Consider the following 19975-nt stretch of genomic DNA (forward strand, 5'->3'; position numbering starts at 1 on the left):
GCGCGTACTTCTAAGAGGGCGTCCCAGGCACTCTGGCACGTTGTGATAACTGACTGGCGTTCGGGTATTGACATCCCACTGTAGTTGGTTGTGACGCGCGCGTGCGTTTGTTACGTACATGAGACATCTGGAAGCGTTCCACTGGTTTGTCGACTGTTTGTTTGGCAGCAATAGGATGGTAGATTCCAACTGTTTTACAGGTAAGTGGCCTGTTCAAGACAGCCGGTATGGAAAGTTTTAGGAAATTCAAGGCTACCATTAAGATATCATTTCTACAGAAGTACATTTGTGAAACAACTGTTTGCTGTTAATTAATTATAATAGTCTATGGACTTAGATATCCGTGAGGCCTCCCAGATACGCTAGGACAGGACTTTTATCAGCTAGATTTCGAACTCATAGTGTAACAGTGTATTGGTGAGGGCTGTAATAGTGTATAGACAGTTGGTTTGATCTATTTGCAAGAGCTCGCATCTGTAGCTAGACAGACTCAAACTTGTGTACATTAATTACATAGCGGTGGAAGCTAGGATGTAAACACAACGTACTTCAGTTACTAAAAAGTTTAGTTGGAAGATCTCTAGACTACAGGGATACAAAAAGATGTGGTAAGATCCGTCAACTACCAACTTACATATCCCTACAATTTAATATGGCTGTTACCAGAGTGGATGTGGAATACATTGAGTATCATTCAGTTATTTTTCCTTTCACGGAACTAATAGAATTAAGTCGCGCAATTTGTATGCAGACCAACTTGCCAACCAGCGTTCAGAGTTCTGACAGGTGCCTGATGCTTTTGTTAATGTGTAAGTAAAACAATTGCATCAGCGTCAACGTATTCTTGCGTTGCAATTAATCAAGCGCGTAATTTCTTCCCGTTCATCCAACCATCTGCCGATACATACGCTATCGTCTAGCACACGCCTTTGCTGTTATTTTACATCCTAGACAGTTCGTGATCGGAACTGTCAGTCGGACGTACGACAACTGGTGACAGTGGGTTGAATGGTGACGTCGCATTCGTCGCACTAACGGTGCAAAGGTTTGATCACACAGCAGAGGCAGGTCACGTCTCGCGACCGGTCTGTACGTTTTCGTTGTTGTATCGTCTGTATAACTGTTTTACACAGCATGGGAAACGAACAATCGTCTAAGAATAAAGACGCTGGCACAGACACGACACCTGTAGAAATCTCAACTGCTTTCGAACAGTCCCCTACACCTGCAAAGTAAGAGCATAGGCAGTCCAGGGAATATTCAATGCACATTGTAATTAATTAATTTAGGTGGCTGTAAGGTATAATCCTAATCAGATATTCATGATCACATGTAGATCTGCAGCCATAGTGGCAAAAGGCAGTTCCAGAAGGCAGAACAGGAATGTGCCAGTGACCATCGACCATCAACAGAAAGACAGACAAGTAAACGGGTGTCATGAAGATCAGGTGAGCAGACAAAACATGCAAAGACAGTGTGTATTGTCTGCGTACTACAGCATGGCTCTTTATACAGAATGGTCACGATCATGCTATTGAAAGAGCACATTCAAAAAGTATGTGATATAGTATACAGACATACACATTCATCTGAGGCATGTACTGTTGTGATGTTATGCTACTTGTCATTTAGAAATACCTCTTGCTTCAAATTCTTGTCTTCACAAGTCGGCACAAGCTGGTCTCACTAGCACTGAGGATTTCACAGCTGTTGTTCTTCGAAAAACTGTTAAAGCTGCTGATGGATCAGCACTAGCTGCACAACATTCTGACAGTTTGGATAGTTGGAAGCAACCTTTGCCACTGCTGGTGCAAATTAAAGGTATACTGCCTGTATATCAAACACCACAGCTCCTTATCCATTTGCAATTCTCTATTTGCAAACATTAGAACAAATTTGATGTTACTATTGTAGAACATGTGAATACATCTTGTTACATGTGTATCAATCTACTTCGTTTCTTACTAATTTAGTTCAAAGAGGCATAACGTGGTGTTGCAGGTCGAAAGCATGTTCAAGTTCGTCTTGCTGAGTGTACAATGAAGTCGTTGAATGAAGGTGACGTCTTTCTTTTGCTCACTGAAACGGAGTTGTTCCAATGGATTGGGCACGAGTCAAATGGGTTTGAAAGAGCCAAGGTTGGCTTCTACCTGCATGATCACAGAGAGTTGTTGAAGAACGTGAGATAAGTAATTGCACCTGTTGCATGTGTTCAGAGTGGTGATGTATCATCTTGTATTGTGCGAGGAAAAGAGATGGGATGTAGAGCTAAATCAGTCATTGTATTTGAACCCCAGTCTGTTGAGCAACAACCTCAGAATATGCAGCACTTTCTGAAACTGTTGGGAGGCTCGTCCAGCTCTCTAGTCAATGGTATACATGACAACCGCTGTCTTTTGTATTTGTAGTAAAGTTTACGGTTTGACTATTATAGCTGCATCAGTGGGTGGTAGTGATGAGAAATTTCAACAGGAGAGCATTGAATTAGGCACTGTGTATGCTGTTGCTGAACAACAAAAGAAGCTAGTACGTTTGAGTGAAAAATGTGGTAGAGTTCTTGAGTATTCTATGCTCACTCCAACTGAAGTACAACACATTTTGTGCAGAGACTTATTTTAAAACTAGTGTTTTATTGTTGGTGTGTGTTAGGTTTATGTTTTTGACTTCTTTACTGAAGTATACATCTGGATTGGTCGTTGTGCATCACGGGAGATACGACAACAGGGGATGCAACAAGCCAAAGACCTTTACAAAGCTGGCTACCAAGAGGATAAGAAGCGTTCTAAGAGTTTCCATCGTCTCGGCAATTGGATGAGTACCCGTAGACGATCACGGCCAAATTGGGCATTGCTGATGAAAGTAACAGAAGGAGCTGAGCCTTTTTTATTTAAAGAGAAGTTTGTTGACTGGCCAGGCACAGGAAGCATTCTCAGATCACAACAAAGAGTATCAATCATCTCAAACATATCTACAGTAAGCAGTATATTATAGTATTGTCTGTGACTGTTCTGAGTTCATTGTGTATGTCTTAATTATTAAGAAACCTATTCAGCTGAAACCTTGTGATATAACTGCAATGAAGAAAAGACCTCCATCGCTGCCTGACTTTGTACTGTTTGGCAAAAATCTTGGTAGGGGATTAACAGTTACGTCAAGCACACATGAAACAGCTCTGACAGTTTGGAATATTAAAGTAAGTTCATGCAAACATAATATACAGAGCTGTGCTCACTGCTCATGCACAGTTGCACAATAATTTCACAGTACAATGCAAATTTATTTATGGGAATATAAACAAACCAGCTGTCACTATTTACGGTTATGATATCTTAGTTATGTCACATATGTCTCTACCTCGTAGGAGTTTGATTATCACAAAGTGCCTGAAAGTCAATATGGCCTATTCTATTCAAATGAATGTTATGTTATTCGTTGGTCACAGAGCTTCCGTAGTAGAAGTACCAGCAATGCCAGACACTCAAACAGATTATCAATTGTCAATCAAGACAACTGTTGCTATTTTTTCTGGCTTGGAGAAAAATGCACAGTAACAGAACAAGGAGCAACAGCCATGCTGACAGTTGAACTTGATGAAGAAAGAGGACCACAGGTGATGAACATTGTTATAAATTAGCGTGTTTTACAATGAAGTAGTTTCTAATGTCTAATTAGAAGTTTTTTTGTAGATACGAGTTTGTCAAGGAAAAGAACCACCAGCATTTCTTCAGTTGTTCAATGGTGGGATGATCATCTGTTCAGAAGAGTAAGCATTCAAGTCCAAAAGCAGCAGTTAGTACGTACAGTGGACAATGTTGGCACTTGTTTGTCGTCTAGACGGTCCCGATGCCAAAGACAAACTAGAAATAGAATGTTTTGGATAGGAGGAGAAATGCCAAATGAAGCCCATTTAGTTGAAATTCCAGTGCCCAGGTATGCCAGGGTATCTAAAGGGGAACTCCAACGGAAATGCAACCTGCTCTCAAAATGTAAGCTTTATCGTGAAACTTCGTGCTGCGCTACTTTCAGGCCAGCCGTCGCTTTGGTAGCGGAGAAAACGGCGTGCTATGTACGGAGCATGCGCCAGCCTACACCTCTCTAGCTCAGTTATCTAGCCAGTAAACTACACGCAAACTAAACGGGAATTGTAACTATAGAGGGATACTGTGCTTTTAGGCCTTAGAAGAGCTTTTTGTAACAAACGTAGGATGCTAGAGGCCGTTTCTCCCAGCAGACTTGACCCTCTCCTCTCACAGAAGTCTGAGAAGATGAAGCTAGCGCAATAAAAATCAACAGTAATTAGTGTCAGCCTTCGCTCTATTGATCTACGATGAGAAACACGCACAAGGGTCAAGGAGGCGTAGACGTTCTCTTCGAGAGACCTGCTTGCGCGGACACGCCTCTTCTTGTGTCTCTAGTCCTACATCCACGTCAAGTTTAGGTAGCAGTCCGGTGTGGTCCGCTTTGGCGATCAGCGTGGCTTCTAGATGGCTCATGAGCCGCGCTAAAAGATGGAGTATCCGGGAACGAGGAAGGGGCGGTATGGTCACAAGTCTACACACTGTGTAGGGTGAAACAACAGTACTAGCTACACCATCTACATCATTGCGCTTGGGTAAAATTTCTAAGGCTCGATTAAAGCCATTCCTCACCTGTAACACTTCGTCCCGCCGCTGTTTGAAAGGGGCGTGTCCTCTTACTTAGATCTCTCCAGAGAACTTCATATTTGAACCCTCTGAATGTTTCTTTTCGTAGATTGATAGAGCGAAGGCTAACGCTACTTACCGTTGAGTTGTATTGTGCTAGCCTCATATTCTGTGAGAAGAGAGGGTCAAGTCTGCTGGGGGAAACGACGTCTAGCATCTCACTTTCGTTGCAGAGAGCTTAAAACACAAGATCCCTCTATAGTTACCATTCCCGTTTAGTTTTCGTGTAGTTTACTGGCAAGATAACTGAGCTACGCAGGCAATTCATTCGACGTAGGCGGAGCTTAGCTTGTCAGTCTGGCGCATGCGTCGTACATAACTCGCGTTTTCTCCGCTAACAATGAAAGCGACTGTTAGCCTGAAAGTAGCGCAGCACAGATAAAGCCTACATTTGAGATCAGGTTGTATTTCCGTTGGAGTTCTCCTCTAAGTGTTAGTATACTGTGTGATTCTAGATATATAATGTCATTGTGGTGTCTGTGCTGTGTACAGTGCTCATGCTCTTCGGTCTCATTCTTGCTTGTTGGTGTCAGTTCCTGAAAGACATGAAATAATACTATGGAAAGGTTGTAAGGCAGCAGAGAATTCTTGCTCTGTTGCTGAAACAGCTGCCAATCGTCTTCTAGAAAGGCAATGCTTCATTATTTTGTAAAAAGTGTGTGTGGTGAATTGTTACCCATAGACTTCGTCTTGAAGAGAAGGGAGATATGCAACTACTGAATATAGTGGAAGGTCATGAAGATGCAAAATTCTGGAAAGCTGTTGGAGGAAAACAAGATTATTATAGTCTCTTGCAAGGCACTGGCATGCTGTGTTTCTAGATTTAAGTGCACTAACATTTGAGTTGTTGGATGGTATAGAATCAAAATATGAGCCGTTTACACCACGGTTGTTTCGACTGAGTCGTGCTTCAGGGAAGTTTGCAGCTGAAGAGGTTCTGTGTCCATCTCGTCCGCCTGATGGCATCTGCACATTTCCTTTCATGCAGAGTGATTTATACAATTCTTCACAACCTGGTGCGAATAGATTATGCCACATGCAATGCTGTTGCTCTTGTGATTTGGTTCATTTAGCCATATTTCTGTTGGATGCTCAATGCTGTGTGTACTTGTGGTGTGGTTGGTGGCCTGCTGATCAAACAGATGGAAATTCAAAATCAATAACAGGATTGGCTGCAAGTCAGTGGTCACAAGACAAAGAACTGGCAATGAAAACAGCAGTCAATTACGCCAAATGTGAGCATGGTAGATATCATGTGATTGTATGTGAGTTGTTTAGTGTATTCGTATTGCAGCTATTGGTGAAGACTGTCCAGCATATACTGTGGTAGCTGGTTGGGAACCTCCTCAATTCAAGTCTGTGTTTCCTGTGTGGCTAGATCTGAAAGAGCAATATGGTGTGACAAATCATGTGAGCATTCATCAATATTTGCAGCTACTATAGCTGTACATGCTGATGGAAACTATTATTTATTTCAAGAAGTGTGATCAAAACAAACTTCAGCTCATTCAACAACTGACGACAGCTGACAGGCAAATTTTGCAATACTAGTTTACTGTGTGTTACTATTATATTGATCTGGCAGAAAGTTTACTATTGAGGAACTTCGTGCACGAACTACACCCAGTGGCCTAGATCCTATCCGGTTGGAGTCATACTTGTCAGATAAAGATTTTAAGGTTGGACTTTTCACAGCTGTTATATACTGACAACAACTATGTTGATGCACTTGTGTCCAATTTCGTTGCAGGAGGTGTTTGGAATGTCACGTGATGCATTTTCTGCTCTCCCTGCTTGGAAGAAAACGCAAGCAAAGCAAGCAGTAGGGCTTTACTGATGATCTTACTCCAACACGTACTGGTAACTGCAGATGTCATGATTATTAGTAGACAAAAAGATTAATTAAACATCTATGCTTGTAATACTGTACGTATAATAGAGTAACATAAACCATGCATATATAGTCATATGTTGTAGCTTACTCAGCAGACTTATAAACATTACTGCAAAAACAGTCACACATCATGGCTAACAAGACTTCCTTAAAACAATACCAGTTTTGTTCTTAGTAAACAAGACAGGTGACAGCAGTGAACAGCAATATAAGGAAACTGATGGATGCTTGAGTTGCAGCTCCTCTTCCTGTACCTACAAGAAGAATTATTACAAGGACACTGCAACTACAAATGATGCAATTACTGTATGGCCTACCAGTCAAGTCATCAGGTTTAGCCTTCACGCAAATGTGGCCACATCCATTTGAGCAGCATTTTTCACCTTCCTCACAGTCTCGATCAGCAAAGCACTGCTCTTCACACGAGCTAACCTCTCCTTCAACACCTGGACAGGATCCTTCAGATGGAGATTCTAAGAATCATCAATATCATTAACAAAAATACCAATCAACTGCATTCTACAAATCAGATCACAAACTATGCAAACAAGAAGTGAACAAGCAAAGAATATGTGAAAGCCTTGAAATTATACTGTACTTCTATGTTCTACTGAAACGTGTGGGTTGCAATGTTCCTTCTGGAAGGGCCCCTTTACTTTTGCGGCCACAAGAATACTGCATCAATTCTCATTTGAATTTGACTGGCATTCTTCATCAGTTGCTAACATATTACCAAAACCACAACATGTTACATGCAACAGGACAGACATCGCAATGAATTTGGACACAGTTCATCCATTTTGATATCCTAATAATTATTGATGCCTACTAATGCAGCAAATATACCAATTTCCTCAGACTTTGGACAACTGTGCCCACATCCACTACCGCAACATTTTTCATCGATTTTGCAGCTGACATCACTTGTCTCTACTAGATACCGGGCACTTACCTCTATGAACTGCATACATACACACACATGCCAAAATTCAAACAAGAAATTTAACAGAACTGTATGAGGACTGATAGAAGACTTACCAACAGGAGCAGTAGTAGCGGTGAGGGCAGTCATACAACTATGTCCACAGCCATTGCCACAACACTTCTGGTGAGCAGCACATACTGTGTCATTCAAACACGTGTCAATGCATATACCAAAGCCTGCATACTGTGGACAGATTCCATCATGAACTATAATAATACAAAATTTACTGAATTAAAAGCAACGATTCAACCATACAATGTAAAAACAAATGCACCTAATGGAAGAGCAGCTTTGCATTCGTGACCACATGAATTGCTACAGCATTTTTCGGCATCCTGACAATCCTGATCATCAGCGCAGTTGCTGACACAAATACCAAACCCGCCAGATGTTGGAGGACAGTGTCCATCATGAACTAAACTCAACATGCACTGTTATTTTATTCGAATAGTACACAGTGTATGATGGTATCTACATATTTGTTGAGATTTCTGACAGCTGTGTCCACAACCATTGCTGCAACACTTTTCATCAGTTGTGCAACTTGCATCACTCGAGCAAAGCTCTACACAGAAACCAAAGCCTCCTCCTCCACTCGACACTGGGCACTGACCTCTATGAACTGCATGCATATACAAACACCACAGAAGTCAAGCAAGACATTTGATAACATATGTGGACTAATAGAAAACTTACCAACAGGTGGAGGTTGAGTGGTCGCAGTGAGTGCAGTCATACAACTGTGTCCACAGCCATTGCTACAACACTTCTGGTGAGCAGCACATACTGTGTCATTCGAACAAACGTTAATGCATATACCAAAGCCTGTATGCTGTGGACATATTCCATCGTGAACTGTAATGTAATACAAACTCTACTGAATCAAAAACAAGGATTTAAATGGGAAATGACAGCACCCAAAGGAAGAGCAGCTTTGCATTCATGACCACATGAATTGCTACAGCATTTTTCAGCATCTTGACAATCCTGATCATCAATGCAGTTGCTGACACAAATACCAAACACGCCAGATGTAAGAGGACAGTGTCCATCATGAACTAAACATAATATTCTCTGGTCCTTCTATTCGAATAGAACATAGTGTATGATAGCATCTACCTATTTGTTGAGATTTCTGACAGCTGTGTCCACAACCATTGCCGCAACACTTTTCATCAGTTGTGCAATTTGCATCACTCGAGCAAAGCTCTACACAGGAACCAAAGCCTCCTCCACTAGACACTGGGCACTGACCTCTATGAACTGCATGCACATACAAACACCACAGAAGTCAAGCAAGACATTTTGAAAAATGTATGTAGGCTGATAGAAAGTTAATTACCAACAGGTGCAGTGGTTATAGGAACTGTTGCAAGTGGTGGAGGTTGAGTAGTAGCAGCGAGCGCAGTCATACAATCGTGCCCACAGCCATTGCTACAACACTTCTGGTGAACAGCACATACTGTGTCATTCGAACAAAGGTTAGTGCAAACGCCAAAGCCTGTATGCTGTGGACATATTCCATCGTGAACTGTAATGTAATACAAACTCTATTGAATCATAAACAAGGATTTAAATGGGAAATGACAGCACCCAAAGGAAGAGCAGCTTTGCATTCATGACCACATGAATTGCTACAGCATTTTTCAGCATCTTGACAATCCTGATCATCAATGCAGGTGCTGACACAAATACCAAACCCGCCAGATGTAAGAGGACAGTGTCCATCATGAACTAAACATAATATTCTCTGGTCCTTCTATTCGAATAGAACATAGTGTATGATAGCATCTACCTATTTGTTGAGATTTCTGACAGCTGCGTCCACAACCATTGCTGCAACACTTTTCATCAGTTGTGCAATTTGCATCACTCGAGCAAAGCTCTACACAGGAACCAAAGCCTCCTCCACTAGACACTGGGCACTGACCTCTATGCACTGCATGCATATACAAACACCACAGAAGTCAAGCAAGACATTTTGAAAATGTATGTAGGCTGATAGAAAGTTAATTACCAATAGGTGCAGTGGTTATAGGAACTGTTGCAAGTGGTGGAGGTTGAGTAGTAGCAGCGAGCGCAGTCATACAATCGTGCCCACAGCCATTGCTACAACACTTCTGGTGAGCAGCACATACTGTGTCATTCGAACAAAGGTTAGTGCATACACCGAAGCCTGTATGCTGTGGACATATTCCATCGTGAACTGTAATGTAATACAAACTCTATTGAATCATAAACAAGGATTTAAATGGGAAATGACAGCACCCAAAGGAAGAGCAGCTTTGCATTCATGACCACATGAATTGCTACAGCATTTTTCAGCATCTTGACAATCCTGATCATCAATGCAGTTGCTGATACAAATACCAAACCCACCAGATGTAAGAGGACAGTGTCCATCATGAACTAAACATAATATTCTCTGGTCCTTCTATTCGAATAGAACATAGTGTATGATAGCATCTACCTATTTGTTGAGATTTCTGACAGCTGTGTCCACAACCATTGCTGCAACACTTTTCATCAGTTGTGCAATTTGCATCACTCGAGCAAAGCTCTACACAGGAACCAAAGCCTCCTCCACTAGACACTGGGCACTGACCTCTATGAACTGCATGCATATACAACACCACAGAAGTCAAGCAAGACATTTTGAAAATGTATGTAGGCTGATAGAAAGTTAATTACCAATAGGTGCAGTGGTTATAGGAACTGTTGCAAGTGGTGGAGGTTGAGTAGTAGCAGCGAGCGCAGTCATACAATCGTGCCCACAGCCATTGCTACAACACTTCTGGTGAGCAGCACATACTGTGTCATTCGAACAAAGGTTAGTGCATACACCGAAGCCTGTATGCTGTGGACATATTCCATCGTGAACTGTAATGTAATACAAACTCTATTGAATCATAAACAAGGATTTAAATGGGAAATGACAGCACCCAAAGGAAGAGCAGCTTTGCATTCATGACCACATGAATTGCTACAGCATTTTTCAGCATCTTGACAATCCTGATCATCAGTGCAGTTGCTGACACAAATACCAAATCCGCCAGATGTTGGAGGACAGTGTCCATCATGAACTAAACATAATATTCTCTGTTCCTTCTATTCAAATAGAACATAGTGTATGATAGCATCTACCTATTTGTTGAGATTTCTGACAGCTGTGTCCACAACCATTGCTGCAACACTTTTCATCAGTTGTGCAATTTGCATCACTTGAGCAACGCTCTACGCAGGAACCAAAGCCTCCTCCACTAGACACTGGGCACTGACCTCTATGAACTGCATACATACACAAACATGACAGAAGTTAAGCATTATATTCTAGAAATCATGAACTAAATTTTAAACACAATATGCACTGTTCCTTTTCCACGTTTCCCCAGTGTTCCCTGGTTCCTACGCCTATGCTTGCATTTTTTGGGTTTTTGCTTGAGCTAAATTACCACTGCCGCATTAATTAATTAATTCAGAAATGACCATGGCTATAAAGATAGTGCGTGCGGGGGCAGGGAGTAGGCATTCCCTGTAGTACCCGTATTTGCCGCCATTTTAGGGGGCAATCTTCTGTCCTCAGCAGGCATCTCTCTTTGCGACAGCGGTTTGTACAACATTTCAAGGACGTTCGACTGTGTGTTAGATAGTACGGCGACAGTATACTAATTCTGAAAGATTTAAATCAAATTTTATCGGTGAATTCGCGAGTTTGACGTGATTTCTTAGTCTGATGGTTGAGTGCGATAAGTTAATTCTTAGAATAGAGATTATGGAACAGAAGTATAAAAGCCTCTCCATCAAATCGCAGAAGCGATACAAGGAGAAAGTTGTACCTGCGGGCCTAAAAACAAATAGAGCGGAGGCTCAACTGTGGACGGAGGAGCCAGAAGTCATTCCCGACATGAATTGGAGTGACACGATGTTGTATATGATTGTATGCTGTTAGGTGTACTAGACCTTCTCTTGAGACGAACAAATCTCTCTCTACTGGAAGTGCTCGTAGCAACATAATCCATCCTTGCAGATGGTACAGTACCCAGTCAGGGTTAGTTGAGTCATACACAAAGGATAGCTTTCCTAGAATTGTTCAGAGTGGTATAGATTACTCTTTTATTATAGAACATACTAGAAATGACAGCTCTACCAGACAGAAAGTGCTCAGAGCAAACACGCAAATGCTGCAACGGCTTCCAGTCCTTTATGTTTAGGCTGGAGATCCACGTTGCCCATTGTCTGTTGCTCAAATAACGCGTTTCTGGTCCCTGACTGGTTAGTATAACCGGTATAGACTAAAAACGTATGTTGCTGCCCTGAATTCTACAATCGTGGCAGCCGAAAACACAGCAACCATAACCATGCTAATAACTTGCCCCCTAAGATGGCGACTTCCGGGATATCACGTGATTGTGACGTCAAATGCACTATCTCTATAGGATGGACTAGTCTCTCGTAGCCAAACCCCTCCCCTTCTTGATATCTACCGGCGGGAAAGGGTTTGGTGAAATTACACACAATTGAAAGTACGAAAGTATTGATATCAGTCCGCCGTTCTCGGCCACACTGATATCAATAGACACATAGTGTAGCGCGCGTTATCAAATGTGTAGAATTTATGTAATATCAATGCCACAATCATTAGTTAATATTAATGTACTGCAAAATAACATGTGCTATTCTAGACACAATGGACACGTTACCGCCTTGTATTCTCGTTGTATTCTAAATAAATGAACTGTGGAACGTGTGTGTGCGCTTTTCGATCAGCAGCTAAGGGGACCCCAGTTTGGGATCGTTGTTTGCTGCACGTCATGGAAACGGTACTAATTGACTTTCCAGTGAATTGGATACGAGTAGCCCTTGACTCTTCTGATGCGATGATTGTTGGTGCACTGAAATCTTTTTGGTATGTTTAAATAATTAACTAAATTGATTAATTAATAATAATTACAAAATTAGACAAATACACACATGCACACATTTAGTTGTAGATGTGTTCAGTAATGATGTAGTCGTTATTGTAGAGTTATACATTGCAGAAATTTTCAAAAGATAATTTCAAACTTAATGCAGGACTGAAAAACGTCCTTGGATTGAATTATTGTGTGAATTCATGTTATTCTGTTCCTGCTGTGTATGAAATCTCTACAATAACTAATATATCACATGCGTGGGTGAGTGGTCATCTGTGTATGTGTACACACACACACACACACACACACACACACACACACACACACACACACACACACACACACACACACACACACACACACACACACACACACACACACACACACACACATAATACACAGATGACCACTCACCCACACGTGTCTATGATATGATATATTAGTTATTGTAGAGATTTCATACACATCAGGAACAAAATAACATGAATTCACACAATAATTCAATCCAAAGACGTTTTTCAGTCCTGCATTAAGTTTGAAATTATCTTTTGGATATTTCTGCAATTTATAACTCTACAATAACGACTACATCATTACTGAACACATCTACAACTAAATGTGTACATGTGTGTATTTGTCTAATTTTGTAATTATTATTAATCAATTTAATTAATTATCTAAACATACCAAAAAGATTTTAGTGCACCAGCAATCATTGCATCGGAAGAGTATGGTTTCTGAAACCCACTACTTGTATCCAATTCACTGGAAAGTCGATAAGTACCGTTTCCACGACGTGCACCAAACAACGATCCCAAACTGGGGTCCCCTGATCTGCTAGCAGATCAAAGAGCGCGCACACATGTTCCACAGTTCATCTAGTTAGAATACAAGACAGTGAAGTGTCCATTGTATCTAGAATAGCGCACGTTATTTTGTAGTACCTAGAAAAGTAAATTTTACACATTTGGTAACGCGCGCTACACTATTTGTGTCTATTGATATCAGTGCGACCGAGAACGGCGGACTGATATCAATCCGCCGCTACCGGCTTCCGTACTAAAGCCTACAATATTGACGCCGACGTCGAGGCGGTTTCTTTGAAGTGCGTCATATTGTGAACCACTTCCGGACAGGTAAAGCGCTGGGCGTGGTCATGTCAGGAAACAAGAATTGGTGCCAAAAAGTCGGAAGGTTGTAAATGTACTGTAACGCAAGTTTATTTTCTAGCCTGAGACGCCCCGTCCCCTCCATCTGTGGAAGAAGACAAAGCAAACCAAACTCTAGTTAGCAATAGCTTTGTTGGAAACTCGTCCACATCTGTTTCCGCAGCACTTCTCGTCAGTCTGACATTCTGAATCATTTGCAGACAGAACCACGCACGAACAAAAACCGGTCGATAGTGAGTAAACAAGTGCGTTGTGTTTAAAATACCAGCTGGTACCAGGCTGGGACTTATCAATACGCCACGCCCAACGCCAACGCATGGTGAGAACCAGACCGGTCACTCGAAAATTTAGTTCGCCCAGTTATTTGGTAGCCTGGACGTGCTGCGTATTGAGCGAACAGAGCGCTTTAAGCGGAAACTGGGAACAAGTGAGTAGAGCTAACGTCATCATGCTTGCGTCAGCGTACAAGCCCGGGAGGCGTACAGTACTTGTACCTGTAATTGCAACGAATACACGAAACGCAGACAGACTTACTCGTAGCAGTTGCAATTTCCACTGCCAAAGCAACGCAGAATGCCACCACAAGTCTTGCCGAGAGCATTGTTAGTGAGAACAGCAACAAACCAATGAATGTCCGAACTTCCCCCGCTAAATGCTAACCTGCCTGCGTAGTCCCGGATCTCAAAACGGTCGCCCCACATGGCAAGGTTTCACAGTTTGTTACATAGCTGCGTTGTGCAATCTACCTAATCTTGCGAAATCTTTGCAGAATAATTCGTCAGTATGTTGTGGTGCGCGATTTCACAGGTCACCGTTTGGATGAACTGAAGCTGAGGCAGGTAGGTCTAGAAACTGATGTATATCTAGATATATAATTACAAGCAGGAAATTGCGCTGAATTAAGGTAGAGTGGCGGTAACTGTAAAATGTGTTGCTCTTTCAAAAACTTAGCATATGATGACTCTGTTGATATGAAATATTGGAAGCAAATTTGAATGCATGTCAGAAGTTAATTTATTAAAGAAAATTGCCATGATTGGCTTTTAGGGTGAAATTGTTCTTGGAGCTGAACGGTTTAATGATGGCTGGATCAGAGGAATTCGAATCAGGGATTGGGCTGTATGCACTTTTTCAAATATCTAGGATGCAATGTCTAGCTGTGTTACAGTCCTGTAATGTTCTGTGTATTTTTTGTTCTAGATTGGTTTCTTTCCATGTTCAGTCATTCGTAGCATGGGGTAACTGTATCCATGCACATATAGATCACATTTACTGTTGACTGCTTTGACAAAACTAATGTGCTGTATTTGTGTAGGGAAGGTAACTGGCTGTTTTTTGTGAATCAGCTGTTTTAGTGTATGGTTTTCATTGTAGACTCAACAAGAACAAGAGTTGCTGAGGTCAATGTGCATGTTAGTGTGTGTGTGTGTGTGTGTGTGTGTGTGTGTGTGTGTGTGTGTGTGTGTGTGTGTTGGTGTGTGTGTGCTTGCTTGCGTACGTGTGTGCGTGCGTGCTCGCCCATGCACATGTATGCATGTAAGATCTACTAATGTACAATTGTTTTTTTGGTTGTTTGATTATGCACATACTTGCATTTTACAAATATGTAATGTTTAAATGTTAAATGTCTTATTGTTAACCCTATGGCTTGCATGCACTAGCTCTGAGGGTTATGATTGGTTAGAGCAGGGTCGAGTCTAGGTTATAGTAGTTTGCAACTGTAGTTTGTATTGATAATCTACTATACACTTGACAACATTTCAAATTTGCATTTTGTGACACTACGGTTGGTTATCGTTTCACTTCTTTCAACAAATCTCTATACTGCAAGCTATGTTCAAGAGCTAGATTAGTTCAGTCATTTGATTTCTTGGGCAACTTTTACTGTTATTCCTGCTGGCAAATTGTGTTTCCACATTCGCTATCTGAGAAATTTGTGCATTGATCTGGGATTGATGGGTTGTTGGTGGTTGATGAGTTATTTAAATATTTAAATAATTTTACAGACTCTTCTGGGTGTTTATTGCCAGCATAGTTGCTTTCACTAACTGTAGTGCATTGCCAATTTGGTGTCAATCTGAGTTTTTGTATTAAATATGTTTTGTTTGTTTTGTAGGAACTACTGGCTACAGAAGAATCTTACCTGGAACAACTGCTCATTCTGGATCAGGTAGAGTTTAATTAAGTAATTTAGAAACAGAAACACAATTGCTTTAGTGTGAAATGTACTTGCTCAGCATTTTGCTGCACCATTAAAAACGTTCACCATTATTTCACCAGAAGAGTTTGGAACAATTTTTGGTACTATTGAGGTAAGTGTATAGCTGCTTCATGTCAGTTACTCTAAAACTTGATGGTTTGCTTTACAGCCACTTGTTGGTTTGTCAAGAGACTTCTGTTCACAGCTGAAAGAGCGTTTTGTGACATGGGATCACTTAGAATCAAAACTTGGAGATCTGTTTTTACAGTTGGTATAATTTAATTAATAAAGAAATTGCAGTATTTCCGATTATGACAGTTGATGTTTTACAGGCACCTTTCTTCAAGTTGTTTGGCTCTCATGCTATTGGGTACACAAGTGCACTGGAAGTAAATAGAAATAGGTTGTTTCATAATTGGTTTGGTCAGCATTTAATGTTTTAGATACAACGACGGTTGAAACATAATGGCAAATTCACCAGTTTTATTACTGAAGCAGAAGTGCGTATATGTGTCATGGAGTCTAACCAGTCTATAGGCTCTCCTGCTATTGTCCTTGAATCTTTCCTTGGCAGAGATGGCCTACTGAGGAGAGAAAATAAGAACAACAGGAGGGGCAAGACTGGATAAGTTTTGGAGACAACGCAATACAGTAGTTCTAAACACAAAAATTTGTCACTGTAGGCAAACAGTGGGCACATTCTAAGTGCACTTCTTATTATTCCAATTCAACGGATTCCACGTTATGAACTACTATTGAAAGAACTGCTGAAGCATACTGACAAGGTGTTTAAGTGTATCATACTGTGATGATTGATTTATTGTTTAATAACATCTATTTTAAAGGATCATCCAGACTATGGTGACCTTACATTGGCTCTAACAAAAATACAAACAGTGGCTTCAGGAATCAATGAAAGTATTCGTGCTATAGAGAATGAGCTACAACTTATTATATTGACCAAGCGATTTCCACATGACCAATTGGTTAGTTAAGGAAGAACTATTTTTCTTATATCGGCCAACAAGAATGTTTTTGACAGCATTTGATTAATGAAAGCAGGCAGTTCAATTCACTAAGACTGAAGGGTATGATTGGAAACTAGGTCTTATTTCTGTTGGTACTTTAAAATGGTTATGACTAATGAGTAGCGTCTAGAACTCAGTCAATGCGTGCAGTAAAGGATAACCGAAAATGGTTGCCTCATTCAAGGTCTATTTTACAGACTTATTAACTACAGCTGATTACACCTGCTACCAGGTTGGTGTTAATTTGTGTCTTTAGGACAGTGTCAGTGCCTGCTTTGATGTACATGGCACAGAGTGATGATAGACTCAAACTACTTGACTTTGGTCCTCGGTAATTTTAAACTATATGAACATAATATAGTATGAAATGTTAGAAGTATTGTGTCTTGTGTAGACGAGTTATAAGAGAGGGAGCAGTACAGATAATTAAACCAGAGTCAAGAGAGACAACAGAAAGGTGAAGGCACTACTTATTGCTTCTAGGTTTGTGTCTAAAGTGACAAAAAATGAATGGCTTTATAACAAGGTCTCAGTTAATTAAGAGAAACAGAGTCCTTGGCAAACCAAATGAGAAATATGTGTATATTTAAACTCTTCGATGACTGTGTGCTCCTGCTTTTAGGTACTTGGTTTTGTTGAATGATTTGATATTGATTTCTCAGGTATGGCAGTTCTGAATTCTTTTGTTTGTATTGCTGGAATTGCTGTGTTCTAGTCTGTAAGCAAAACAAAACCTCAGTACAAGCTTAAAGATAGATCCCTGCTTGCTCAAGTTTGGATTGAAGACAGCCAGAACTGTGATGATGAGTTATCTGATAGAGGTGTGGATGAAAGGGTTGCTTTGCTGTTTCTTCTTGCATGAAAGATTTCAATTATCTAACTACAGTAGTTTTGTGGGCTTTGCTTTGCTCTTACTGTTGAATACTCATGGTTGTCTGTTTATCTGTTTTTTGTTTATCTCTGTTTATATCTATTACATCTCTTTGCTTGTCTGTTTTCTTCTTTTCAGCTGACTAGATTTTGTTTGTTCATTCATTGTAGTCATGTCTGCTTGTTCACATATGTTTATGTTTGTAGCTTTGGTTCTTGGAACTCCATCGACATTGCACAAAATCATTTTTTCGTCAACTGAAGATAAGAAGCAATGGTTTGAGGATTTGTCCAAATACGTTTGCGAACAGAAGCAAGCGGCAATCTATGTGAAGTCATTACAACTAAAAATACTTTGTTTGTTCTTTATTGTTGTTATTGCATGGCTAGATGCTCAAGGGTCTAGGCATCCCAAACCAAGTTATGTTGTCGTGCAACATGAAGTGCAGAGTAGACTACAGAGGATTGGATGACTTTGGTATTTATGGTTCATCATCATGTATATTTTGATTTCCTGGTAATTAATTAAGTTAATGTAGTTGTTGTTTCTGTTAGAGTTGAAGTTGAAACATGGTTCAGAAGTCAATGTATATGGTGTTATTGGAGATGATGGCAAATGGAGACCAGTGAGTACATAAAACTACGCTGTGATTGAATTGCGGTAGTTTAAATAGTAATACTCAGTAATGATTTGTGATTAGAGTCTCTTCCCTGATGGAGATGAAGTTATGGAATTCACATGGTAGTGTTCTGCATATTTGTTATGTTCCACATAAGAGAATAACCAGGAAATGCAATTTCTGATATTTAGGTGGTATGGTGATGTTGGCAAATCTGTTGGCTGGTTTCCTTGTAAGTATCAGATTTACTAAATATCAAATGTACAGTAGTAATAGTATTGCACGTCATCTTGCATGGCTAGGTGGCTGTCTAATGGAGGCAGATAAAGCGATGGCAGAGATAGAACTCAGTGAAGTATGTCAGACCACTGGACGGGGAGGAACCGATGTACTTATTTATAGATTGTAATATTTCTTGCAGTTAAAGCAGCTACCAATGAAGCAGTTTCTCAGTGTAAGGAAGAAATTTGCTGAATGGGTAACATGTCCATTATTGCTGCACAGATTGTAACGTGGCATTGCAAGTGTATGTATACAGACAGGGAATACTTTTGAACGACTTCTGGACCCTGTAGTGAAAGTTCATGGTACAGACAACTCATACAAGGCATTGATAATTCCAGACTCAGCTACAGCAGCAGATGTGATCAGGTGAGAAGATAAATTTTGAAGATAAGAGACAGGAACACCTAACAATCCCCAATCATGAGCTGTTTCTAGGATTTATCTTAGCAGAAAATCATGCATTGAGACAAATGAAACTGTTTCATGGTCTTTACGTGAGGTTTCAGCAGATAAGTCAGGTAAGTTAAATCAGGTAACCAACCCTTCATGTGTTTTAGAGTGTTGCATGGATTAACAGACAGACAAGTTAACATTCTTTCTCGGTATATACGTAGATTAATGGAACACATTTGAGACCACTAGTTGCCTTTCTTGCTTCAGTCAGTTGCTTATTGACTCAATGTAGCAGTGTCCTTATTTATAAACAAAAGGAACATGTGACATTCATGCATGCCCCTAGTGTTAAAACTGTGTGCCTGTCTATCTAAAGGAAGAAACAAGAAAATGGGATGGTACACAGTGCCATTAATAATTTGTCAATCGCATTATAAGCAGACCCTCAAGTTGCCACAATAGGGCACTTTTCTGCATGAACCAGACACTTTTAAGACACTTGGTGGTGGATTTACACCCAACCTGACAGAAAACCAAGTACCAAAAAATATTACTCTCTTAGTGAGCTCAATTAATAGTTATTGACAGACGGCATATCTTGCTTGTTCAGTGAATATTTTATTGTCACCTGATGCTGTTCTTCCCAAGAGGATAGACAGCTGGGGATGCTGTAAGGTCAGAAGCCCATCAAGAATAACGCATATGGCATGATATCTGACCGACTCATTGATTACTTCCAGGACAAGATGTCTTTTCAGCTTGAAGAGCAAGCAGGTTCTGAGGACTAGGCCTGGTGTGCTCATACATTGTGCTGTACAGTTCAAACTTAGCTGTCTCATACGAGTACATGTACATAAGCATTGGAAGTCATGTCTGGTTGTGTTGTGATAAAAGAGCTGTCAGTAAAGCTATGCA

At 40.6% G+C, this 19975-nt stretch overlaps 3 protein-coding genes across 6 annotated transcripts; 2 read left to right on the forward strand and 1 right to left on the reverse strand.

Annotated features, from left to right (window-relative positions):
- Positions 1-143: 143 nt before the first annotated feature.
- On the forward strand, positions 144-6800 carry LOC134184646 (supervillin-like). Of its 3 annotated transcripts, none has more exons than XM_062652389.1 (22): positions 144-200; positions 952-1068; positions 1134-1232; positions 1337-1448; positions 1516-1555; positions 1633-1821; positions 2002-2138; positions 2217-2373; positions 2435-2586; positions 2650-2973; positions 3041-3193; positions 3362-3610; positions 3687-3763; positions 3835-3930; positions 5196-5333; positions 5386-5501; positions 5564-5719; positions 5777-5938; positions 5998-6113; positions 6183-6235; positions 6289-6382; positions 6454-6800. In XM_062652389.1, the coding sequence occupies exons 3-22, from the start codon at positions 1135-1137 to the stop codon at positions 6538-6540; spliced, it is 2706 nt and encodes a 901-aa protein (XP_062508373.1). In that variant the 5' UTR covers positions 144-200; positions 952-1068; position 1134; the 3' UTR covers positions 6541-6800. The 3 variants fall into 3 exon arrangements, with proteins under 3 accessions (XP_062508373.1, XP_062508374.1, XP_062508375.1); XM_062652390.1 differs by having other exon boundaries at positions 952-1045; XM_062652391.1 differs by lacking the exons at positions 144-200; positions 952-1068; positions 1134-1232; positions 1337-1448; positions 1516-1555 and having other exon boundaries at positions 1761-1821; positions 1974-2138.
- LOC134184647 (latent-transforming growth factor beta-binding protein 2-like) lies at positions 6558-14338 on the reverse strand. Its single transcript, XM_062652392.1, has 18 exons — positions 14199-14338; positions 10727-10870; positions 10525-10665; positions 10274-10462; positions 10053-10196; positions 9851-9991; positions 9600-9788; positions 9378-9521; positions 9176-9316; positions 8925-9113; positions 8702-8845; positions 8500-8640; positions 8279-8437; positions 8058-8204; positions 7857-7997; positions 7636-7788; positions 6915-7070; positions 6558-6851 (listed from the first exon to the last, which is right to left on the reverse strand). Exons 1-18 carry the CDS (start codon positions 14263-14265, stop codon positions 6769-6771), a joined length of 2613 nt encoding a protein of 870 aa, XP_062508376.1. The 5' UTR covers positions 14266-14338; the 3' UTR covers positions 6558-6768.
- On the forward strand, positions 14311-19927 carry LOC134184648 (uncharacterized). Of its 2 annotated transcripts, XM_062652393.1 has the most exons (29): positions 14311-14371; positions 14434-14503; positions 14712-14783; positions 14865-14902; positions 14980-15064; positions 15781-15834; positions 15902-15976; positions 16034-16135; positions 16197-16253; positions 16308-16364; positions 16548-16649; positions 16710-16850; positions 16907-16952; positions 17016-17076; positions 17149-17223; positions 17287-17349; positions 17515-17554; positions 17608-17713; positions 17970-18091; positions 18153-18240; positions 18318-18388; positions 18464-18504; positions 18574-18614; positions 18685-18737; positions 18804-18860; positions 18921-19033; positions 19103-19185; positions 19671-19735; positions 19801-19927. In XM_062652393.1, the coding sequence occupies exons 5-29, from the start codon at positions 15023-15025 to the stop codon at positions 19846-19848; spliced, it is 1803 nt and encodes a 600-aa protein (XP_062508377.1). In that variant the 5' UTR covers positions 14311-14371; positions 14434-14503; positions 14712-14783; positions 14865-14902; positions 14980-15022; the 3' UTR covers positions 19849-19927. The 2 variants fall into 2 exon arrangements, with proteins under 2 accessions (XP_062508377.1, XP_062508378.1); XM_062652394.1 differs by lacking the exons at positions 14311-14371; positions 14434-14503; positions 14712-14783; ... (1 more) ...; positions 14980-15064; positions 15781-15834 and having other exon boundaries at positions 15898-15976; positions 16034-16131.
- Positions 19928-19975: the final 48 nt, after the last annotated feature.

Source organism: Corticium candelabrum, chromosome 9 (assembly GCF_963422355.1).
Source record: "Corticium candelabrum chromosome 9, ooCorCand1.1, whole genome shotgun sequence".
NCBI lineage: Eukaryota > Metazoa > Porifera > Homoscleromorpha > Homosclerophorida > Plakinidae > Corticium > Corticium candelabrum.

Bases quoted from the DNA above. Each gene is read 5' to 3' on its own strand.
- LOC134184646 (XM_062652389.1), top strand. From the start codon at position 1,135: ATGGGAAACGAACAATCGTCTAAGAATAAAGACGCTGGCACAGACACG. The intron at 2,587-2,649 runs GTACAACACATT...GGTGTGTGTTAG, and splicing joins CTATGCTCACTCCAACTGAA to GTTTATGTTTTTGACTTCTT. The intron at 2,974-3,040 runs GTAAGCAGTATA...TTAATTATTAAG, and splicing joins TCATCTCAAACATATCTACA to AAACCTATTCAGCTGAAACC.
- LOC134184647 (XM_062652392.1), bottom strand. From the start codon at position 14,265: ATGCTCTCGGCAAGACTTGTGGTGGCATTCTGCGTTGCTTTGGCAGTG. The intron at 9,789-9,850 runs GTGCTGTCATTT...ATTACATTACAG, and splicing joins CAAAGCTGCTCTTCCTTTGG to TTCACGATGGAATATGTCCA. The intron at 7,071-7,635 runs GTAAGTCTTCTA...GATGATTCTTAG, and splicing joins CGCTACTACTGCTCCTGTTG to AATCTCCATCTGAAGGATCC.
- LOC134184648 (XM_062652393.1), top strand. From the start codon at position 15,023: ATGGTTTTCATTGTAGACTCAACAAGAACAAGAGTTGCTGAG. The intron at 16,953-17,015 runs GTATGATTGGAA...ACTAATGAGTAG, and splicing joins CAATTCACTAAGACTGAAGG to CGTCTAGAACTCAGTCAATG. The intron at 18,505-18,573 runs GTAGTGTTCTGC...TCTGATATTTAG, and splicing joins GAAGTTATGGAATTCACATG to GTGGTATGGTGATGTTGGCA.